Here is a 19,124-nt window from a genome sequence, read left to right on the forward strand (position 1 = left end):
AAAATCTTGAAAAAAAAGTGGAAGAATTGATGGCTAGAGTAATTAATGCAGAGAAGCTCACAAACGAAATGAAAGAGACGAAAACCATGGCACGAGAAATACGTGACAAATGCACAAGCTTCAGTAACCGTCTCGATCAACTGGAAGAAAGAATGTCAGCGATGGAGGATCAAATGAATGAAATGAAGCGAGAAGAGAAACCAAAAGAAAAAAGAAGAAAAAGAAATGAACAAAGCCTGCAAGAAGTATGGGATTATGTAAAAAGACCAAATCTACGTCTGATTGGGGTGCCTGAAAATGAGGGGGAAAATGGAACCAAGTTGGAAAACACTCTTCAGGATATCATCCAGGAGAACTTCCCCAACCTAGTAGGGCAGGCCAACATTCAAATCCAGGAAATACAGAGAACGCCACAAAGATACTCCTCGAGAAGAGCAACTCCAAGACACATAATTGCCAGATTCACCAAAGTTGAAATGAAGGAAAAAATCTTAAGGGCAGCCAGAGAGAAAGGTCGGGTTACCCACAAAGGGAAGCCCATCAGACTAACAGCAGATCTGTCGGCAGAAACTCTTCAAGCCAGAAGAGAGTGGGGGCCAATATTCAACATTCTTAAAGAAAAGAATTTTAAACCCAGAATTTTATATCCAGCCAAACTAAGTTTCATAAGTGAAGGAGAAATAAAATCCTTTACAGATAAGCAAATGCTTAGAGATTTTGTCACCACTAGGCCTGCCTTACAAGACACCCTGAAGGAAGCACTAAACATGGAAAGGAACAACCGGTACCAGCCATTGCAAAAACATGCCAAAATGTAAAGACCATCAAGGCTAGGAAGAAACTGCATCAACTAACGAGCAAAATAACCAGTTAATATCATAATGGCAGGATCAAGTTCACACATAACAATCTTAACCTTAAATGTAAATGGACTAAATGCTCCAATTAAAAGACACAGACTGGCAAACTGGATAAAGAGTCAAGACCCATCAGTCTGCTGTATTCAGGAGACCCATCTCACACGCAGAGACATACATAGGCTCAAAATAAAGGGATGGAGGAAGATTTACCAAGCAAATGGAGAACAAAAAAAAGCGGGGGTTGCAATACTAGTCTCTGATAAAACAGACTTTAAACCATCAAAGATCAAAAGAGACAAAGAAGGCCATTACATAATGGTAAAGGGATCAATTCAACAGGAAGAGCTAACTATCCTAAATATATATGCACCCAATACAGGAGCACCCAGATTCATAAAGCAAGTCCTTAGAGACTTACAAAGAGACTTAGACTCCCATACAATAATAATGGGAGACTTCAACACTCCACTGTCAACATTAGACAGATCAACGAGACGGAAAGTTAACAAGGATATCCAGGAATTGAACTCATCTCTGCAGCAAGCAGACCTAATAGACATCTATAGAACTCTCCACCCCAAATCAACAGAATATACATTCTTCTCAGCACCACATCGTACTTACTCCAAAATTGACCACGTAATTGGAAGTAAAGCACTCCTCAGTAAATGTACAAGAACAGAAATTATAACAAACTGTCTCTCAGACCACAGTGCAATCAAATTAGAACTCAGGACTAAGAAACTCAATCAAAACCGCTCAACTACATGGAAACTGAACAACCTGCTCCTGAATGACTACTGGGTACATAACGAAATGAAGGCAGAAATAAAGATGTTCTTTGAAACCAATGAGAACAAAGATACAACATACCAGAATCTCTGGGACACATTTAAAGCAGTGTGTAGAGGGAAATTTATAGCACTAAATGCCCACAAGAGAAAGCAGGAAAGATCTAAAATTGACACTCTAACATCGCAATTAAAAGAACTAGAGAAGCAAGAGCAAACACATTCGAAAGCTAGCAGAAGGCAAGAAATAACTAAGATCAGAGCAGAACTGAAGGAGATAGAGACACAAAAAACCCTCCAAAAAATCAATGAATCCAGGAGTTGGTTTTTTGAAAAGATCAACAAAATTGACAGACCACTAGCAAGACTAATAAAGAAGAAAAGAGAGAAGAATCAAATCGACGCAATTAAAAATGATAAAGGGGATATCACCACCGACCCCACAGAAATACAAACTACCATCAGAGAATACTATAAACACCTCTACGCAAATAAACTGGAAAATCTAGAAGAAATGGATAATTTCCTGGACACTTACACTCTTCCAAGACTAAACCAGGAAGAAGTTGAATCCCTGAATAGACCAATAGTAGGCTCTGAAATTGAGGCAATAATTAATAGCCTACCAACCAAAAAAAGTCCAGGACCAGATGGATTCACAGCTGAATTCTACCAGAGGTACAAGGAGGAGCTGGTACCATTCCTTCTGAAACTATTCCAATCAATAGAAAAAGAGGGAATCCTCCCTAACTCATTTTATGAGGCCAACATCATCCTGATACCAAAGCCTGGCAGAGACACAACAAAAAAAGAGAATTTTAGACCAATATCCCTGATGAACATCAATGCAAAAATCCTCAATAAAATACTGGCAAACTGGATTCAGCAGCACATCAAAAAGCTTATCCACCATGATCAAGTGGGCTTCATCCCTGGGATGCAAGGCTGGTTCAACATTCGCAAATCAATAAACATAATCCAGCATATAAACAGAACCAAAGACAAGAACCACATCATTATCTCAATAGATGCAGAAAAGGCTTTTGACAAAATTCAACAGCCCTTCATGCTAAAAACGCTCAATAAATTCGGTATTGATGGAACGTACCTCAAAATAATAAGAGCTATTTATGACAAACCCACAGCCAATATCATACTGAATGGGCAAAAACTGGAAAAATTCCCTTTGAAAACTGGCACAAGACAGGGATGCCCTCTCTCACCACTCCTATTCAACATAGTGTTGGAAGTTCTGGCTAGGGCAATCAGGCAAGAGAAAGAAATCAAGGGGATTCAGTTAGGAAAAGAAGAAGTCAAATTGTCCCTGTTTGCAGACGACATGATTGTATATTTAGAAAACCCCATTGTCGCAGCCCAAAATCTCCTTAAGCTGATCAGCAACTTCAGCAAAGTCTCAGGATACAAAATTAATGTGCAAAAATCACAAGCATTCTTATACACCAGTGACAGTCAAACAGAGAGCCAAATCAGGAATGAACTTCCATTCACAATTGCTTCAAAGAGAATAAAATACCTAGGAATCCAACTTACAAGGGATGTAAAGGACCTCTTCAAGGAGAACTACAAACCACTGCTCAGTGAAATCAAAGAGGACACAAACAAATGGAAGAACATACCATGCTCATGGATAGGAAGAATCAATATCGTGAAAATGGCCATACTGCCCAAGGTAATTTATAGATTCAATGCCATCCCCATCAAGCTACCAATGAGCTTCTTCACAGAATTGGAAAAAACTGCTTTAAAGTTCATATGGAACCAAAAAAGAGCCCGCATCTCCAAGACAATCCTAAGTCAAAAGAACAAAGCTGGAGGCATCACGCTACCTGACTTCAAACTATACTACAAGGCTACAGTAACCAAAACAGCATGGTACTGGTACCAAAACAGAGATATAGACCAATGGAACAGAACAGAGTCCTCAGAAATAATACCACACATCTACAGCCATCTGATCTTTGACAAACCTGAGAGAAACAAGAAATGGGGAAAGGATTCCCTATTTAATAAATGGTGCTGGGAAAACTGGCTAGCCATAAGTAGAAAGCTGAAACTGGATCCTTTCCTTACTCCTTATACGAAAATTAATTCAAGATGGATTAGAGACTTAAATGTTAGACCTAATACCATAAAAATCCTAGAGGAAAACCTAGGTAGTACCATTCAGGACATAGGCATGGGCAAAGACTTCATGTCTAAAACACCAAAAGCAACGGCAGCAAAAGCCAAAATTGACAAATGGGATCTCATCAAACTAAAGAGCTTCTGCACAGCAAAAGAAACTACCATCAGAGTGAGCAGGCAACCTACAGAATGGGAGAAAATTTTTGCAATCTACTCATCTGACAAAGGGCTAATATCCAGAACCTACAAAGAACTCAAACAAATTTACAAGAAAAAAACAAACAACCCCATCCAAAAGTGGGCAAAGGATATGAACAGACATTTCTCAAAAGAAGACATTCATACAGCCAACAGACACATGAAAAAATGCTCATCATCACTGGCCATCAGAGAAATGCAAATCAAAACCACAATGAGATACCATCTCACACCAGTTAGAATGGCGATCATTCAAAAGTCAGGAAACAACAGGTGCTGGAGAGGATGTGGAGAAATAGGAACACTTTTACACTGTTGGTGGGATTGTAAACTAGTTCAACCATTATGGAAAACAGTATGGCGATTCCTCAAGGATCTAGAACTAGATGTACCATATGACCCAGCCATCCCATTACTGGGTATATACCCAAAGGATTATAAATTATGCTGCTATAAAGACACATGCACACGTATGTTTATTGCAGCACTATTCACAATAGCAAAGACTTGGAATCAACCCAAATGTCCATCAGTGACAGATTGGATTAAGAAAATGTGGCACATATACACCATGGAATACTATGCAGCCATAAAAAAGGATGAGTTTGTGTCCTTTGTAGGGACATGGATGCAGCTGGAAACCATCATTCTTAGCAAACTATCACAAGAACAGAAAACCAAACACCGCATGTTCTCACTCGTAGGTGGGAACTGAACAATGAGATCACTTGGACTCGGGAAGGGGAACATCACACACCGGGGCCTATCATGGGGAGGGGGGAGGGGGGAGGGATTGCATTGGGAGTTATACCTGATGTAAATGACGAGTTGATGGGTGCAGCACACCAACATGGCACAAGTATACATATGTAGCAAACCTGCACGTTGTGCACATGTACCCTACAACTTGAAGTTTAATAATAATAAATAAAAAAAAAAAAAAAAAAAAAGAAAGTGAGCCAGACCCAAGAGAGACGGGTTTCTTCTTGTCCAGAGACGCTACTCAGGAGAAGCCGCAAACCGAGGTTGTCAGAAGAGGCAGTGTGAGGACAGAACCCTAAGACAGTGGGGAAGGAGGAGAAAGATGGCTCTTATAAACATTCACCACTATCCACTGAGGGTGCTACACCCACCTCTGGAGCTCGGTCCCCCCACGTTTGGACCTGTAGGGTCCCTGTTGAAGGAGACCATGAAGCTGTAGGAGGAAGGCCAAGAACCTCACTAGGAGATCCAGGAGGAAAACATGCCAGGTTGAACCAGAAACAAGCACAGAGACAGACCATGCTGGGGCAGAAGCAGAGGGTTTGTCTGGCAGAGAGAAGACAGCACCCCCAAAGCAGGGCCATGCCCTTACCCACCTCAAAAAGGGATCTTTTGGTTTGGCTGCAAACAGAGACTCTGTTAAGCTACCTCAAATAATATAGATTTGTTGTTGGGATGAACATTAAATAAAAGAGAGAGGATCACAAAAAAATAAATAAATAAATAAATAAATAAATAAATAAATAAATAAAATAAAAATAAAAAGCTTCTGCACTGTAAAGTAAACAATCAACAAAGTGAAGCAATAACCCACAGAATGGGAGAAAATATTTGCAGACTACTCATCTGACAAGGGATTAATAAGCAGAATATATAAGGAGCTCAAACAACTCTATAGGGAAAAAGCTAATAATTCAACTTAAAATGGGCAAAAGATCAGACTAGATATTTCTCAAAAGAAGACCTACAAATGGCAAACAGGTATATGAAAAGGTGCTCAACATCACTGATCATCAGATAAATTCAAATCAAAAGTACAATGATACATTATTTCACTCTGGTTAAAATGGCTTTTATCCAAAAGACAAGCAATGATGAATGCTGGTGAGGGTGTGGAGAAAAGACAACGCTCATACACTGTTGGTGGGAATGTAAATTAGTACAGCCACTAGGGAGAAAAGTATAGAGGTTTCTCATAAAACTTAAACTACCATATGATCCAGCTATCCCACTGCTAGATATATACCCAAGAGAAAGAAAACCAGTATACTGAAGAGATAGCTGCACTCCAATGCTTATTGCAGCACTATTCACAATAGCTAAGACTTGGAAGAAACAGACAAATGAATAAAGAAAATGTGGTAAATATACACAAGGGAGTACTATTCAGCCATAAAAAAATGAGATCCTGTCATTTGCAAAAACATGGATGGAACTGGAGGACATTATGTTAAGTGAAAAAAGACAGGTACAGAAAGACAAACTTTGCTCTTTTCACTTATTTGTGGGAACTAAAAATTAAAACTAGTTAAACTTATAGAGATAAAGAGTAAAATAATGGTTACCAGAGGCTGGGGAGGGTAGAGAGGGTGGGGGGCAGTTAGTGGGGATGGTTAATGGGAACAAAAATATAGTTAGATAGAATTAATAAGATCTAGTATTTGATCACACAACAGGGTGACTACAGTTAGCAATAATCTATTGCACATTTAAAAATAACTAAAAGAGTATAATTGGATTGTTTGTAATGCAAAAAAATGAATGCTTGAAGTGATGGATACCCTACTTATGCTGATGTGATTATTACACATTATGTGCCTGTATCAAAATATCTCATGTACCGCATAATATATACACCTATGTACCCGTAAAATTAAAAATTCTAAAAATGAAATCCATCAGAATAAAATCATTTAAAATATCTAATATCAATAAATAAAGCCAAAAAATGTAAATAACATTTGAAAAGATAATCAACAATTAAGAATACATCTTCTTCTCAAGATGGGACATTTATTAAAGTAACGATAAACTAGGCCCTTAAGTAAGACTTACAAATTTCAACAAAATCTCCCAAACAAACCAAATTCTGACTGTAACTCAATTAACATAGAAGTAAATATGAAAAGGTAAAATCTCCCATTTTCGGAAACATAAAAAACTTCCAAATTACTCATAAGACAAAGAAATGAGCAGAACAAGTAGAAATTACTTAAAAACGAATATTAATGAAAATATTACATTACTCAAACATAAATATAGCCAAAGCAGTAGTTGGAGAAAAATTTGAAAATTAATCTGTTAAGAGTCCAACATAAACATAACAAAGCCAAAGAAGATATAACAGAGGAAACAATAATGCTATTAATATACATACATGATCAGCAAAGCCATAAATTAGTTATTTGAAATACTAATAAAACAGATAAATCTCTGGCAATACTGGTTAAGAAAAAAAGAAAAAAGAACTAATGATCATAAAATAAAAACAAAGAATTAAAAAAGTTTTAGACTTTACATCCCTTTAGAGAGCTTTAATTTTTAAAAACTATTCTGCTGAATTCATCTTTTTAAGTGTCACATTAAAGGAAATATTACAACTAGCTAGAGATTTAAAAATTGAGAGTATACGGGATAGAAGACATTGAAAACTTTAAGGAGAATACAAAATAGAATAACATCAAAGAAATCAACAACCTGAATAGACCTGAAAGCATAAAGTGAATTAGTAGTTGAAGTGCACGTACACACACACATACACTCACCATTTGATCCAGAGAGTTTTTACTGGTAACTTCTACCTAATACATGATTATTCAAAACTTATGCAAAATTCTCCCAAAGAATGAAAAAAAAGACAAAACACCTGCAATGCATTTTTTGAGGCTAGAATAACCTTGACAACAAAACCCAAACAAGCACAAAACAGACTAATTTTACTCATAAACACAGAACCCAAACTTCTAAAATGTTATTAAACCTAAATCCTAAAACTTGTAAAGTAGATTAAAACAATATATGAGGCTCAAGTTGGATTTATCCTAAGAATATTTAGGTGATTTAACATTAGAAAAATAATTGATGTAATTCTTCACATTAAAAAATAAGGGCAACTTCTGGGATAGAACAAAATTAAGTAGATGTATTTTGCTCTTGCTAAAAACAACTAAAAACTCTGACTATTTTATAAAAACAAACATGAAAAGATTCTGAAGGTGGAAATGAAAAGGAAGACTGGCTAGAAACCTTAGAACCCAGAGAATGACACAGCAGTAAGCTCCCTGAGTTTCTTTTTACCTCTTATACCCCGGACTGTGTGCTAGACAAATTAGCAAACTGTATCTACACTATAAATACAGGAACAACAAACTTGCTTTATCCTTCTCCTCTTGAGCGTTCTAAATTATCTTTGGTGGTGGAGAAAAAAAATTATAACACTGTCTAATGTGGTCCTATACGTATGTAGAGGAAATATGTAAAACAACTATGCTATACACATAGTGTAGAGTAAAGGGACACAAAGAAAGGTAAGATTTTTAAACTTCACACTGGAAAATGATACCAGTAGACTGTGATGTTACATATCTATAACATAATACTGCAACCACTGAAAAATCTATACAAAGAGATATACTAAAAAACAATGTAAATAAAAATGGAATTCTAAAAAGTGTTCAAACAGCCCCCTAGAGGACAGAAAGAAGAAAACGGAGAAACCAAGAACAGGGGGAACAAACAGAAAACTAAAAGTAAAATGGAAAACCTAATGTATTTACCCATATTCTTGTTTACTGTATCCTTTCTTCCTTCCTGTTATTCCAAAGTTTTGTTGTTGTTGTTGCTTGTTTGCTTTGAGACAGAGTCTCACTCTATTGCCCAGGCTGGACTGCAATGGCATGATGGCATGATCATAGCTCATTGCAGTCTCAACTTCCTGGGCTTAAGTGATCCTCCCACCTCAGCTTCCCAAATAGCTGGGACTCACAGACGCATATCACCATGTCTGGTAAATTTTTTGTATTTTTTGTAGAGACAGGGTTTTGCCATGTTGCCCAGGCTGGTCTTGAACTACTGAGCTCAAGTGATCTGCTTGCCTTAGCCTCCCAGCCTAAACTTCTTTCTTTTATCATTTCCTTTCTGCTTAACGAATGTTCTTTGATCATTAATTGAGAGTAAGTCTGCTGGCAACAAATCTCCTTAGTTGTCTTTCCTGTGAGAAGGTCTTAATGTTTCCTTCATTGCTGAAAAATAATTCTGCTGTGTTGACAGTTATCTTTCAGCACTTGAAATATATTGTACCACTTCCTCCTGGCCTCCATTGTTTCTGATCAGAAATCTACTGTCATTCAAATTGTTGTAGGCAAGTTGCCATTTTTCTCTATTTGCAACATTTTTTCTTTGTCTTTATTTATTGGTTTAATTATCATGCCTTTGGCATGAATTTCTTTGAATTTTTCCTATTTGTGGTTTGCTCTGTTTCTTGAATCTGTATGCTTATGTCTCTTGCTAACTCTGGATAATTTTCAGCTGTTATTTGAGTACTTTTTCAGTCCCAGCTTCTTTCTTCTCTCCTTCAAGAATTCTGACAGGTGTCATCTTTTGTTATTGTCCCACAGGTCCTTGAGGCTCTGTTCATTTTTTAACATGTCTAATTTCTCTCTGTTCTTCAGATTAGGAAATTTCTATTGCTCTGTCTTTCAGTTCACTGGTTCTTTCCCCTGTAATTCCCATTTTCCTGTTGGGTCCATCCACTGAACTTTTTCAGTTTCATATTTTTTCAGCACCAAATTTCCATTTTGGTCTTCTTTATATCTGTCATTTCTTTGCTGTGGATTTCTACTTTTTCATTTCTTTCTCACATGTATTGCTCAAAGCATTTTAATCATGGATGCTTTAAAATCTTTGTCAGTGATTCTAACACCTCTGTCATCTCAGTGTTGACAACTATTGACTATCTTTTATTATACAATCTGAGATCTTCCTGGTTCTTGGTACGACAAGTGAGTTTCAGTGGAAAGCTGGACATGTTCATATTATGTTATGAGACTCTGGATCTTATTTAAACCTTCTGTTTTAACTAGCTTTTTGTGACACTGCTCCCACAGGGTAAGGTGGGAGGGGAGCACTGCTTCATTACTGCCAAGTGGAGGATGAAGTTCAAGTTTCCCAATGGGCTTCCACTGATACCAATAAGGGCATCCTCATTATTACTGTGTGGAAGTTGGAGTCCAGGCTTCCCACATGGTTTCCACTGGCATGGTACTTGGGATGGCCCCCTTACCACTGGGTGACAGTGAAAGACATAACTCTCTAACAGGCCTCTTCTGACCCTACCCCAGTATGGCCAGGAACCAGCACATTACTTTTAGATGATGATGGCAGCCTAGGCTCCCCAGTATGGTGTTCCATCAACATGGTGGGAAGGGGGGTGTTGGAGAAGAGAGAGAGAGTTTTTGACCAGCCAAGAGGGAAGAAATCTTATCTCTCTGGCCTTCTCTGATATCACCCTAACGGTGGTACTGGGACACTTTGTTATCACCTCAGGAGGGTAGAATTCTAAGCTTCCCGTTTGGCCTTTTTTAAGAGTAGGTGGTACTACAGTTTTTTTGTGTGATGTTTAAAGTAAAGCAGATACTGCTGGAAAGTTTTCTGTCTTGCTAGGCTGTTCTTTCTCTGGTCCTTTGGCTAGAAAGAATAGTATCTTACTGAGAGGTTTTCATTGTTGTTGTCTTTTTCCCTTTGCATGTTGCAATTTGCAAGTTCCTGGCTTATCCAACACCCAGTCTGGGATATATGAGGCAAAAAGTAAATCCAGGCAACCCACTACTGTGTCATTCCTAAGGTCCTAGTGTCCTTAACCAGTCTTTCTTCTACTCTCTACCTTTCAGAGTTTTCTTATGTTTGTTTTATGCATGATAGCCAGGATTTATTATTGTACTTTGTAAGAGAAACAGGGGAAAGTATGTCACGTTCATCTTCCCAGAGGCAGAAGTCTTCCTAAATTGCATTTCTTCCCACCCCCTGTCCATTTGATATAATAGAAGCTATGAATGAGAACAGGGATTTTTGTTTAATTCCCTATTGTATGCCTAGCACTTACAACAGTGGTAGGCATATAGTAGATACTTAATAAATATAGTTGAATAAATAAATGAAAAAAATTCATTTATAGTTGACCCATTAAATTATATTTCTAAATGATTAACTTGAAATTTAAGTAGCTTAGGGATGGATAAATAAGTTTAGAAGAAAAATAGTGGTGAAGTATAATACAACTGACAAAAAATCAATTGATTTTCTTTTATAAATGAAATTAAATAATTAGGTTTTTTTAAAAACTACCAATTAAGTCTATCAACTTACACTAAATCTAACTTTATTTTGGAAAATGAATACCCTCTAACTTCGTTCTCTTCTTTATTCTAATTTTCCTCATCCCCTTTTCTCTTCCATTGCTTTCTGTTTCTTCTCCTTCTATCATTTTTTCTCAAGTGTTCACAACAAACCTTGATATTTTCTCTTTTCCTAAATATGTTCCCCTTTTTCAGTCACCCTGGGTAATGACCACATCCAGACTGGAATCTCTGCATCGTTCTAGTGCTCAGCTTTCTCCTACCCACAACCAACCAATCCCTGAGATTTATTAATACTACTAATGCATACTGTATTTCTAGCTTCACTGGTTAGTCTCTTCTTTCCTCTTTTTTCTTTGAATAAGCTTATAACTGTATTAATTTTTTATTTTTAAAAATTATTTTAAAATTTTTAAATTGACAAATATAAATTGTATATATGATGTACATATTTTTAAATTTGTATACATTGTGGAATGGCTAAATTGTACTAATTAACAAATTAACATATGTATTACTTCACTTTCTTAGTCCATTTTTGTATTGCTGTAACAATACCTGAAACTGGGTCATTTATAGCAAACTGAAATTTATTTCTCATAGTTCTAGAGGCTGGGAAGTCCAAGATCAAAGTATCAGCAGATTTGGGGTCTAGTGAGGGTCCCGTCTCTGCTTCCAAGGTGGTACCTTGAACACTGCATCCTCTAGAGTGAAGGAATGTTGTGTCTCCAAATGGCAGAAAGCAAAATGGCAAAAAAGGACAAACTCCTTCTGTCAAGCCCTTTTATAAAGGTATTAGTCCACTCATAAGGGCTCTGCCCTTATGAGCTAAGAACACCTCCCAAAAAGCCCCACTTCCCAACACTGTTAGGCAGGGTGTTAAGTTTCCAGCACATGAATTTGAGGGGACACATTTAAACCATAGCCCTCACGTACTTATCATTTTTTGGTGAGAACACTGAAAATATACTCTTTTAGGAATTTTCAAATATCCAATACACTTTAACTATAGTCACCATTTTGTACAATAGATCTCTTGAACTTATTCCTATTTAACTGAATTTTTATATCCTTTAACCAACATCTCTCTGATCCTTCTCCTTCCAGCACATGGTAACCACCATTCTACTCTCTACTTTTATGAGTTCAACTTTTTTAGATGCCATATATAAGGAAGTCATGCAGTATTTGTCTTTATGTATCTGGTTTATTTCACTCAACATAATGTCTTCTGGGTCATCCATGTTGTCACAAATGGCAGGATTTTCTTCCTCTTAAAAGCTGAAGTTGTTTATATAGGCAACTTTTTTTTTTTTTTTTTTTTTTTTTTTTTTTTAAATAAACTCATCAGTAGACGGATAATTAGGTTGAGTCCTTATCTTGGCTAGTGTGAATAATCCTTCAATGAACATGGAAGGAGAGATAACTCTTTGAGACACTGATTTAATTTCCTTGTCTATGTACCTAGAAGTGGGATTGCTGGTTTACATGGTGGTTCTATTTTTATTTTTATTTACTCTAATCACATAGAAGACTAATGGCAGTTCTATTTTTAATTTTTTGAGGAACCTCCAGAATGTTTTCTGTAATGGCTGTTCTAAATTTACATTCCTACTGCAAGGGTTCCCTTTTCTCCACAACTTCTCCAGCACTTGTCATCCTTCGGCTGTTTGATAATATGCATTCTAACGGGTATGAGGGCATATCTCACTATGGTTTTAATTTTCATTTATTTGCTGTAGAGTGATTTTGAGCACCTTTTTATATACCTGTTGGCCATTTGCATGTCTTATTGTGGGAATGTCTATTCAGGTTCTTTGCCTAAATCAAGCTATTTATTTTCTTACTACTGATTTGTTTGAGTTCCTTATATATTTTGGATATTAGCCCCTTATCCAGTGTGTGGTTTTTAAATATTTCTTCCCTTTTTGTAAACTGTCTCTTTACTCTGATGATGTAATTTAGTTTTATGTAATTCCACTTGTTTATTTTCCTTTAGTTGCCTGTGCTTGTGGTGTCAAATCCGAAAATGTCATCACCCAGACCAATGTCATGGAGTTTTTTCCCTATGTTTTCTTCTAGTAAGTTTACAGTTGTAGTAGGTAGATCTTACATTTAAGTCTTTAATGCATTTTGAGTTGATTTTCCTCTATGGTGTGAAGGGTATAATTTCATTCTTCTATGTGTGGCTAATCAGTTGTCTCAACACCATTTATTAAAGAGACTGTCCTTTCCCTAGTGTGTGTTTTGGCACTTTTGTTGAAAATTAATGGACCATAAATGCATGGATTTATTTGTGGGTTCTCTATTCTATTCTATTAGTTTATTCGTCTGTTTTTATGCTAGCGACATCCTGTTTTAACTAATACAGCTTTGCAGTATATTTTGAAGTCAAGTATTTTGATGCCTCCAGTTTTGTTCTTTTTGCTCAAGATTTCTTTGGTTATTCAGGGTCTTTTGTGGTTCCATATGAATTTTCAGGACAGTCTTTTTTTTCTGTGAAAAATGACCCTGAAACTTTGATAGAGATTTCAGTGAACATGTAGATTATGTTGGGTAGATTGTTAATACAAGCATTTTAAAAATATTAATTTTTTAATCTATGATCACGTATATCTTTCCACTTATTTGTATTTTTATCTCTGAAGGGGATAAAGAGGGAAAAAATACTGCATTTATCCCTATCAAACTTCAGCTCAGGCAAACTAATTTAGAGAAATAAAATATAAGCTATAGTTCAATTTTTTAAAAGCCTCGGGATTTTACTCAGCCTCAATTTCAATGTGAACCAGAAGTCTATGTAAACTTAAATTCTGACTAATACTAGCCTATCTGAAGCTTTACTCAGCTCTGAGAACTGGATTTTGAAGAGCAATACTAACAAATCAGTAGTAAGCCAGAAAATTAAGACTCTGGTGGTTCCAGAAAATTAAAGAAACTAGGGATACCTTACCTGGGAGAAAGAAAAGAGGGAACTTGGGAAAAGATTATAAAATAGCTATATTTTAATATTTGTTAGTAGTAGGCTCACATTTGAAAGAAAGTAGCAGAAAAAAAGATCAAAGCACAATATGATAGGTTGGTTTCATAAACATAAGAATTTTCAAATAATCTAACCTGTCCAATAATGTGATGGACTGCTTTACTTAGTTCTCAGAGATCAGAAGTGTTAAGGCAAAGACTGTACGTACCCCTGTTAGAAATACTGTTGAGCAGATTGCTTCAGCAGGAAAGAAGCTAGAATACAGTAGTGCTTCTCAGTCTGTGATCCTCTGAGCTACCTGAAGTGGTACTACGGAGTTCTGAATAGGTTGCAATTGTTACTGAGCAGGCAAAATGCCTAACTTCTCCATCCTGGCTTCAACAAAATATTCTACATATATATCTAGCTTTTGCAGTGGCTTTTATTAGGAGTGGTAGGGTTAGGGTGGAAGGAAGTATTATGCTTTAAATAAATCAATAAAAGTTCAAAAATTACTGAAGGACCTGAACGAAGATCTCTTTCAATTCTAATATTATCATTAATTCCTATTTCTCAGCTATATCCTAGGAAAGTAAGATCAACATCTTATTGACAGATTACTGCAAATAAGATTAATGTATATGATTTTAAAAGCTTCCTTTTCTTCAGTAATGGGGCTTTTAGAGTGAAACAACTGTCTCAGCTCTTCACTTTGCCTGTATCATCACAGCCTATGCTGTGTCTGGGGAAGATTTTATCCTTCTCTGGAGAAGTTTAATGTTGAAAACAAATGTCCTTTTACTTCAAAAATAAGCAGTAGTTGTAGAAAAGTAGATCTTAGAAACACACAAAGTTATAAAATTTTAATTTGTACTTCTATAAAGCAAAACACTGGAAAAATTAGTTGCTATATAACTAAATCATAAGTGAAGAGTGTACTATCAAAATAATCATATGATTTATCCAAAAGTAAAAGCAATTTGTTATATATTAAAATACCAAAAATAGGAAGTAATATATGAGTCCCAGATGCTTGCATCTTTAAAATACCTCATCTCAAAAGTTACACATTATTTTGTAATCCCTTATATATATATACACATACACACGTATATAAATCAGTGACCATATGAGTCGATTTACAGAAATTTTTAAATTATCCTACCTAGCTTAAAAAATTAACACAAATCTTACTGTATCAGATTTCCTACTATATCTTAGTCACACAAGTAGAATTCTTATCCATAATTCAACTGGGGATTCTATTTTCATTATAGTATTATTCAGAAATAGCATTAATGGATTTAATTGTTCAGAAATAATTCTGAAGGTGTGTGATCTATATTTTGCTGATATACAACTCAGAAGACGGCAGACTGGTGTGCCGGAGGCATCCACTTACACAGTAGTGACTCTGCCCAACCACTTGGCATGGGAGTCTCAACATGGCCTTATTGTTCATTTGCTATTGATAGTTTTCTATTGATAGTTTTTTGTGAGAGAATCATATGTTAAAAGGTATACCAGATCAAAGGCATTAGGTTTTAAGGTAAAATTCTCACGAACATCAAGGTACATCAGAGTCTGTTCTATTCCATATACTTTTTAGTCAGGCATTATTTATAAACTTATGCATAAAATTTAAAAATACAATCATCACACAATATAGTATCTAATAATATCTCAAAATACTTCCACATCCTTTGCTTTTATAAAAATTTTATTTTCTTATAAAAGGTAACATCAATGACAGAAAATTTAGGAAACATGGAACAGCAAAAATGAGAAAAAAAAAACCCTTTTAAAATGCAAAACAACCAAATTTAACAGAAAAAAGTGTTAGTAATTTTAGGAACCCCATTTTAAATTGCAGAGGGATAAATGAATTCATATTTTTTCTCTGATGTAGTTTAAATTCAATCCTTTGCTCTGGGCCCACAGTACTGCTCAACTCATTTAAACACTTACACTAAAATCTGGATGCTTTCAGCATCAAAAAGTACAGAATAGAATTAATCTTCATATCACACCTGAGAGTTTCATAAGTTATGCTACCAAAGCAAGTTACTACTACTGATGTGAAACTATATCATTAAGATTGTAAAGATAATAAAAAACTTAAGTGAAAATATCTGATGATCAAGTTTGCTTTAGGAAGACCAGATAATGGGATTAATGTGATAAAGTTAGTACTTATTGTTACTAAGATTTATACTACACAATACTTCTTGATTTTTAGCAACTATATTTTATAGATCTTTTTAATTTAAAAAATCTAAAATTCAGAGAGAATATAGCTCCCATGTTCCCCTTTAAATTAAGAGAATTATATTTCTAATGTAAGTATACTTTTTGATTTAAGAAAACCAAAGCCGGCCGGGCACGGTGGCTCAAGCCTGTAATCCCAGCACTTTGGGAGGCCGAGACGGGCGGATCACGAGGTCAGGAGATCGAGACCATCCTGGCTAACACAGTGAAACCCCGTCTCTACTAAAAAATACAAAAAACTAGCCGGGCGAGGTGGCAGGCGCCTGTAGTCCCAGCTACTCGGGAGGCTGAGGCAGGAGAATGGCGTAAGTCCGGGAGGCGGAGCTTGCAGTGAGCTGAGATCTGACCACTGCACTCCAGCCTGGGCCACAGAGCGAGACTCCGCCTCAAAAAAAAAAAAAAAAAAAAAAAAGAAAACCAAAGCCAAGCATGTCTCTTACATATCTCTTTTTTAACCTACTACCTGCTAAAATATTTACAAAGATACTTGTTTAAGAAAGTAGATGCTAAACAAATAAACATTATGCCTGGAATGCTTTTTTGTAAATTGATTAAAACATCATCAAGTAACCTTCGGGATGGGCTTCCTTTCAATTTAAGCTTTAATTACTTATGGAAAGCCACTTTCCTCCTTGTATGTGGCAATTAACACAACATTTTCAATGCATCCCACAAATAGGTGTAAATCTGAGAACAGAGGCTCTTTTGTAGTCACACAGGCCAACAGATTTGACATTCTGATATCAGGTTTATGTTTCTCACATTGTAGAATGTTGGCTATCTAAGTCACACAGACTGTATGATTGCTAAAATTTCAAGCTTATCATAAAGACAGCTGGTGGGAGAATAAATAGTACATTAGTGCTTTTACCTTTTAGCCGGTGGCTTAAAATCTGTTCCAAAATAGCTGCAAAATTGTTAAATTCAGGAGAAGAATCATCAATTGTCTCAAAGCAAGACCGATCAATCAGGGTCTTCACAGAAAACCTATGAAAAAAAGATTATTGTTGCTTTTAGGCAGAGTTGATTAATTCCCTAAGTATGAAAAAAATGGGAGGAAGGCAATTTGGGGAAAACTTGTAAAAATATTTTATAAGAATATAACTTCTGAAAACCCCATTTATTCAAATTTATTCTGTAAATGGAAATTTTTACAGAAAGGAGTCTTTTTATTGATATATTTCCTATCTCCTCTGGTCAGAATGTTTGTGTACTCCCAAAATTCATATGTTGATACCTAATCCCCAGAGCAATAGTATTAAGGGTTAGAGCCTTTCAGAAGTGGTTAATGAGGGCAGAGCTTTCATGTACAGAATTAGCACTCTTATAAAAGAGGCCTGAGGGAGCTTGTTTGCCTCTTCTGCCATGTAAGGACACACAGAAGGTGTCATCTATGAGGAATGGGCTCTCACCAGACACTCAATCTGATGGTGCCCCAATCTTGGCCTTCCCAGCCTGCAGAACTGTGAGCAATAAGTTTCTGTTGTTTATAAATTACCCGGTTTAAGGTAATTTGTTAAAGCAGCCTGAAAGGACTAAGAGAGTATCTACTGACAAAACTAAGACTTAGAAATAGCTAATTGTCCCCATTAAAAACAAAATGTGACCTAACTAAATTAACTCCAAAATACTCAAAAACAATACTACTACTTGTAAGGAATTTGAGCTGCAGACTCAAATGCTTTTGAGAGTTTCTGAGCACAAAACAGAATAAAATAGAATGTGAGTATTAATGTGAAGAATACATCTGTATCAGTCTGTTCTCACACTGCTAATAAAGACTTACCTGAGACTGAGTAATTTATAAAGGAAAGAGATTTAATTGACTCACAGTTCCACACGGCTGGGAGGCCTCACAATCATGGTGGAAGATGAAGGAAGAATAAAGGGTTGTCTTACATGGCAGCAGGCAAGAAAGCATGTGTAGGGGAACTCCCCTTTATAAAACTATCAAATCTCGTGAGACTTACTCACTACCACAAGAACAGCATGGGAAAGGCCCGCCCCCATGATTCAATTACCTACCACTGGGTCCCTCTCATGACACATGGGAATTATGGGGGTTACAATTCAAGATGAGATTTGGATGAGGTCACAGACAAACCATTTCAACATCCAAAGTTTTTATGAGCTTATAAATAGCAAAACCTGCAAATCTGTAAAGTGTACTATATTTTTCCTTATCAGAATGTTCTTTGTCTGTATTTTTGACTGTCAAAAATCAATGTATTTTCCAAGTCTCAACTCAAATGTCATCTTCCCAATGGAGAATTATCCACCTGCATATTCCTAGCACAAACTAACATTTTATTTGTATGTATTTCCCTTAAGAGACAATTATGATTTATCTTACTGCTATCATTTGTTTTCCATCTTTATCTTATTAGAACACAGTTTCTTCAGGCAGAAACATGCTTTCTGACGGTGGATCTCCCTCAGCACCCAGGACAATGCTTTGAACACTGTACCCAGTGGGTACCTGTTGATTTATTTGTAAGCTCTATTTTGAAAGAATAGCAAAGAAATGTTTAAACATCCTATCATGGCAAGACCCAACATATAGTTTATGAGTTTTAACATGTGTAGATTCATATAATCACCATCAAAATCAGGATACAAAATAGTCCTGTCACCTCAAACAACTTCCTCATGCTCTTTACAGTCATATCCTATAAAGGATGGTATATGAGAGCCTAAGATAGTGGGGAATCAAGATGATAAGGGGAGCTGTTAAATAATTGGAAATAAAAACTATAAAGAAGATAAAAGAGTACAAGCTTTTTTT

At 36.1% G+C, this 19,124-nt stretch overlaps 1 protein-coding gene across 8 annotated transcripts in view; it reads right to left on the bottom strand.

Annotated features, from left to right (window-relative positions):
- The window catches only part of RUNDC3B (RUN domain containing 3B), a 182,891-nt gene that overhangs the window by 143,443 nt on the left and 20,324 nt on the right, over nt 1-19,124 (bottom strand). For 7 of the 8 annotated variants that reach the window (XM_007982295.3, XM_007982296.3, XM_007982293.3 and 4 more), the window contains exon 2: nt 17,211-17,326. The exons of the other annotated variant lie outside the window; for it this stretch is intronic. In XM_007982295.3, coding sequence (XP_007980486.2) covers nt 17,211-17,326 — 116 coding nt within the window. The remainder of the gene's footprint in view (nt 1-17,210; nt 17,327-19,124) is intronic. 8 annotated transcript variants of the gene reach the window in all.

This window comes from Chlorocebus sabaeus, chromosome 21 (genome assembly GCF_047675955.1).
Source record: "Chlorocebus sabaeus isolate Y175 chromosome 21, mChlSab1.0.hap1, whole genome shotgun sequence".
Lineage (NCBI taxonomy): Eukaryota > Metazoa > Chordata > Mammalia > Primates > Cercopithecidae > Chlorocebus > Chlorocebus sabaeus.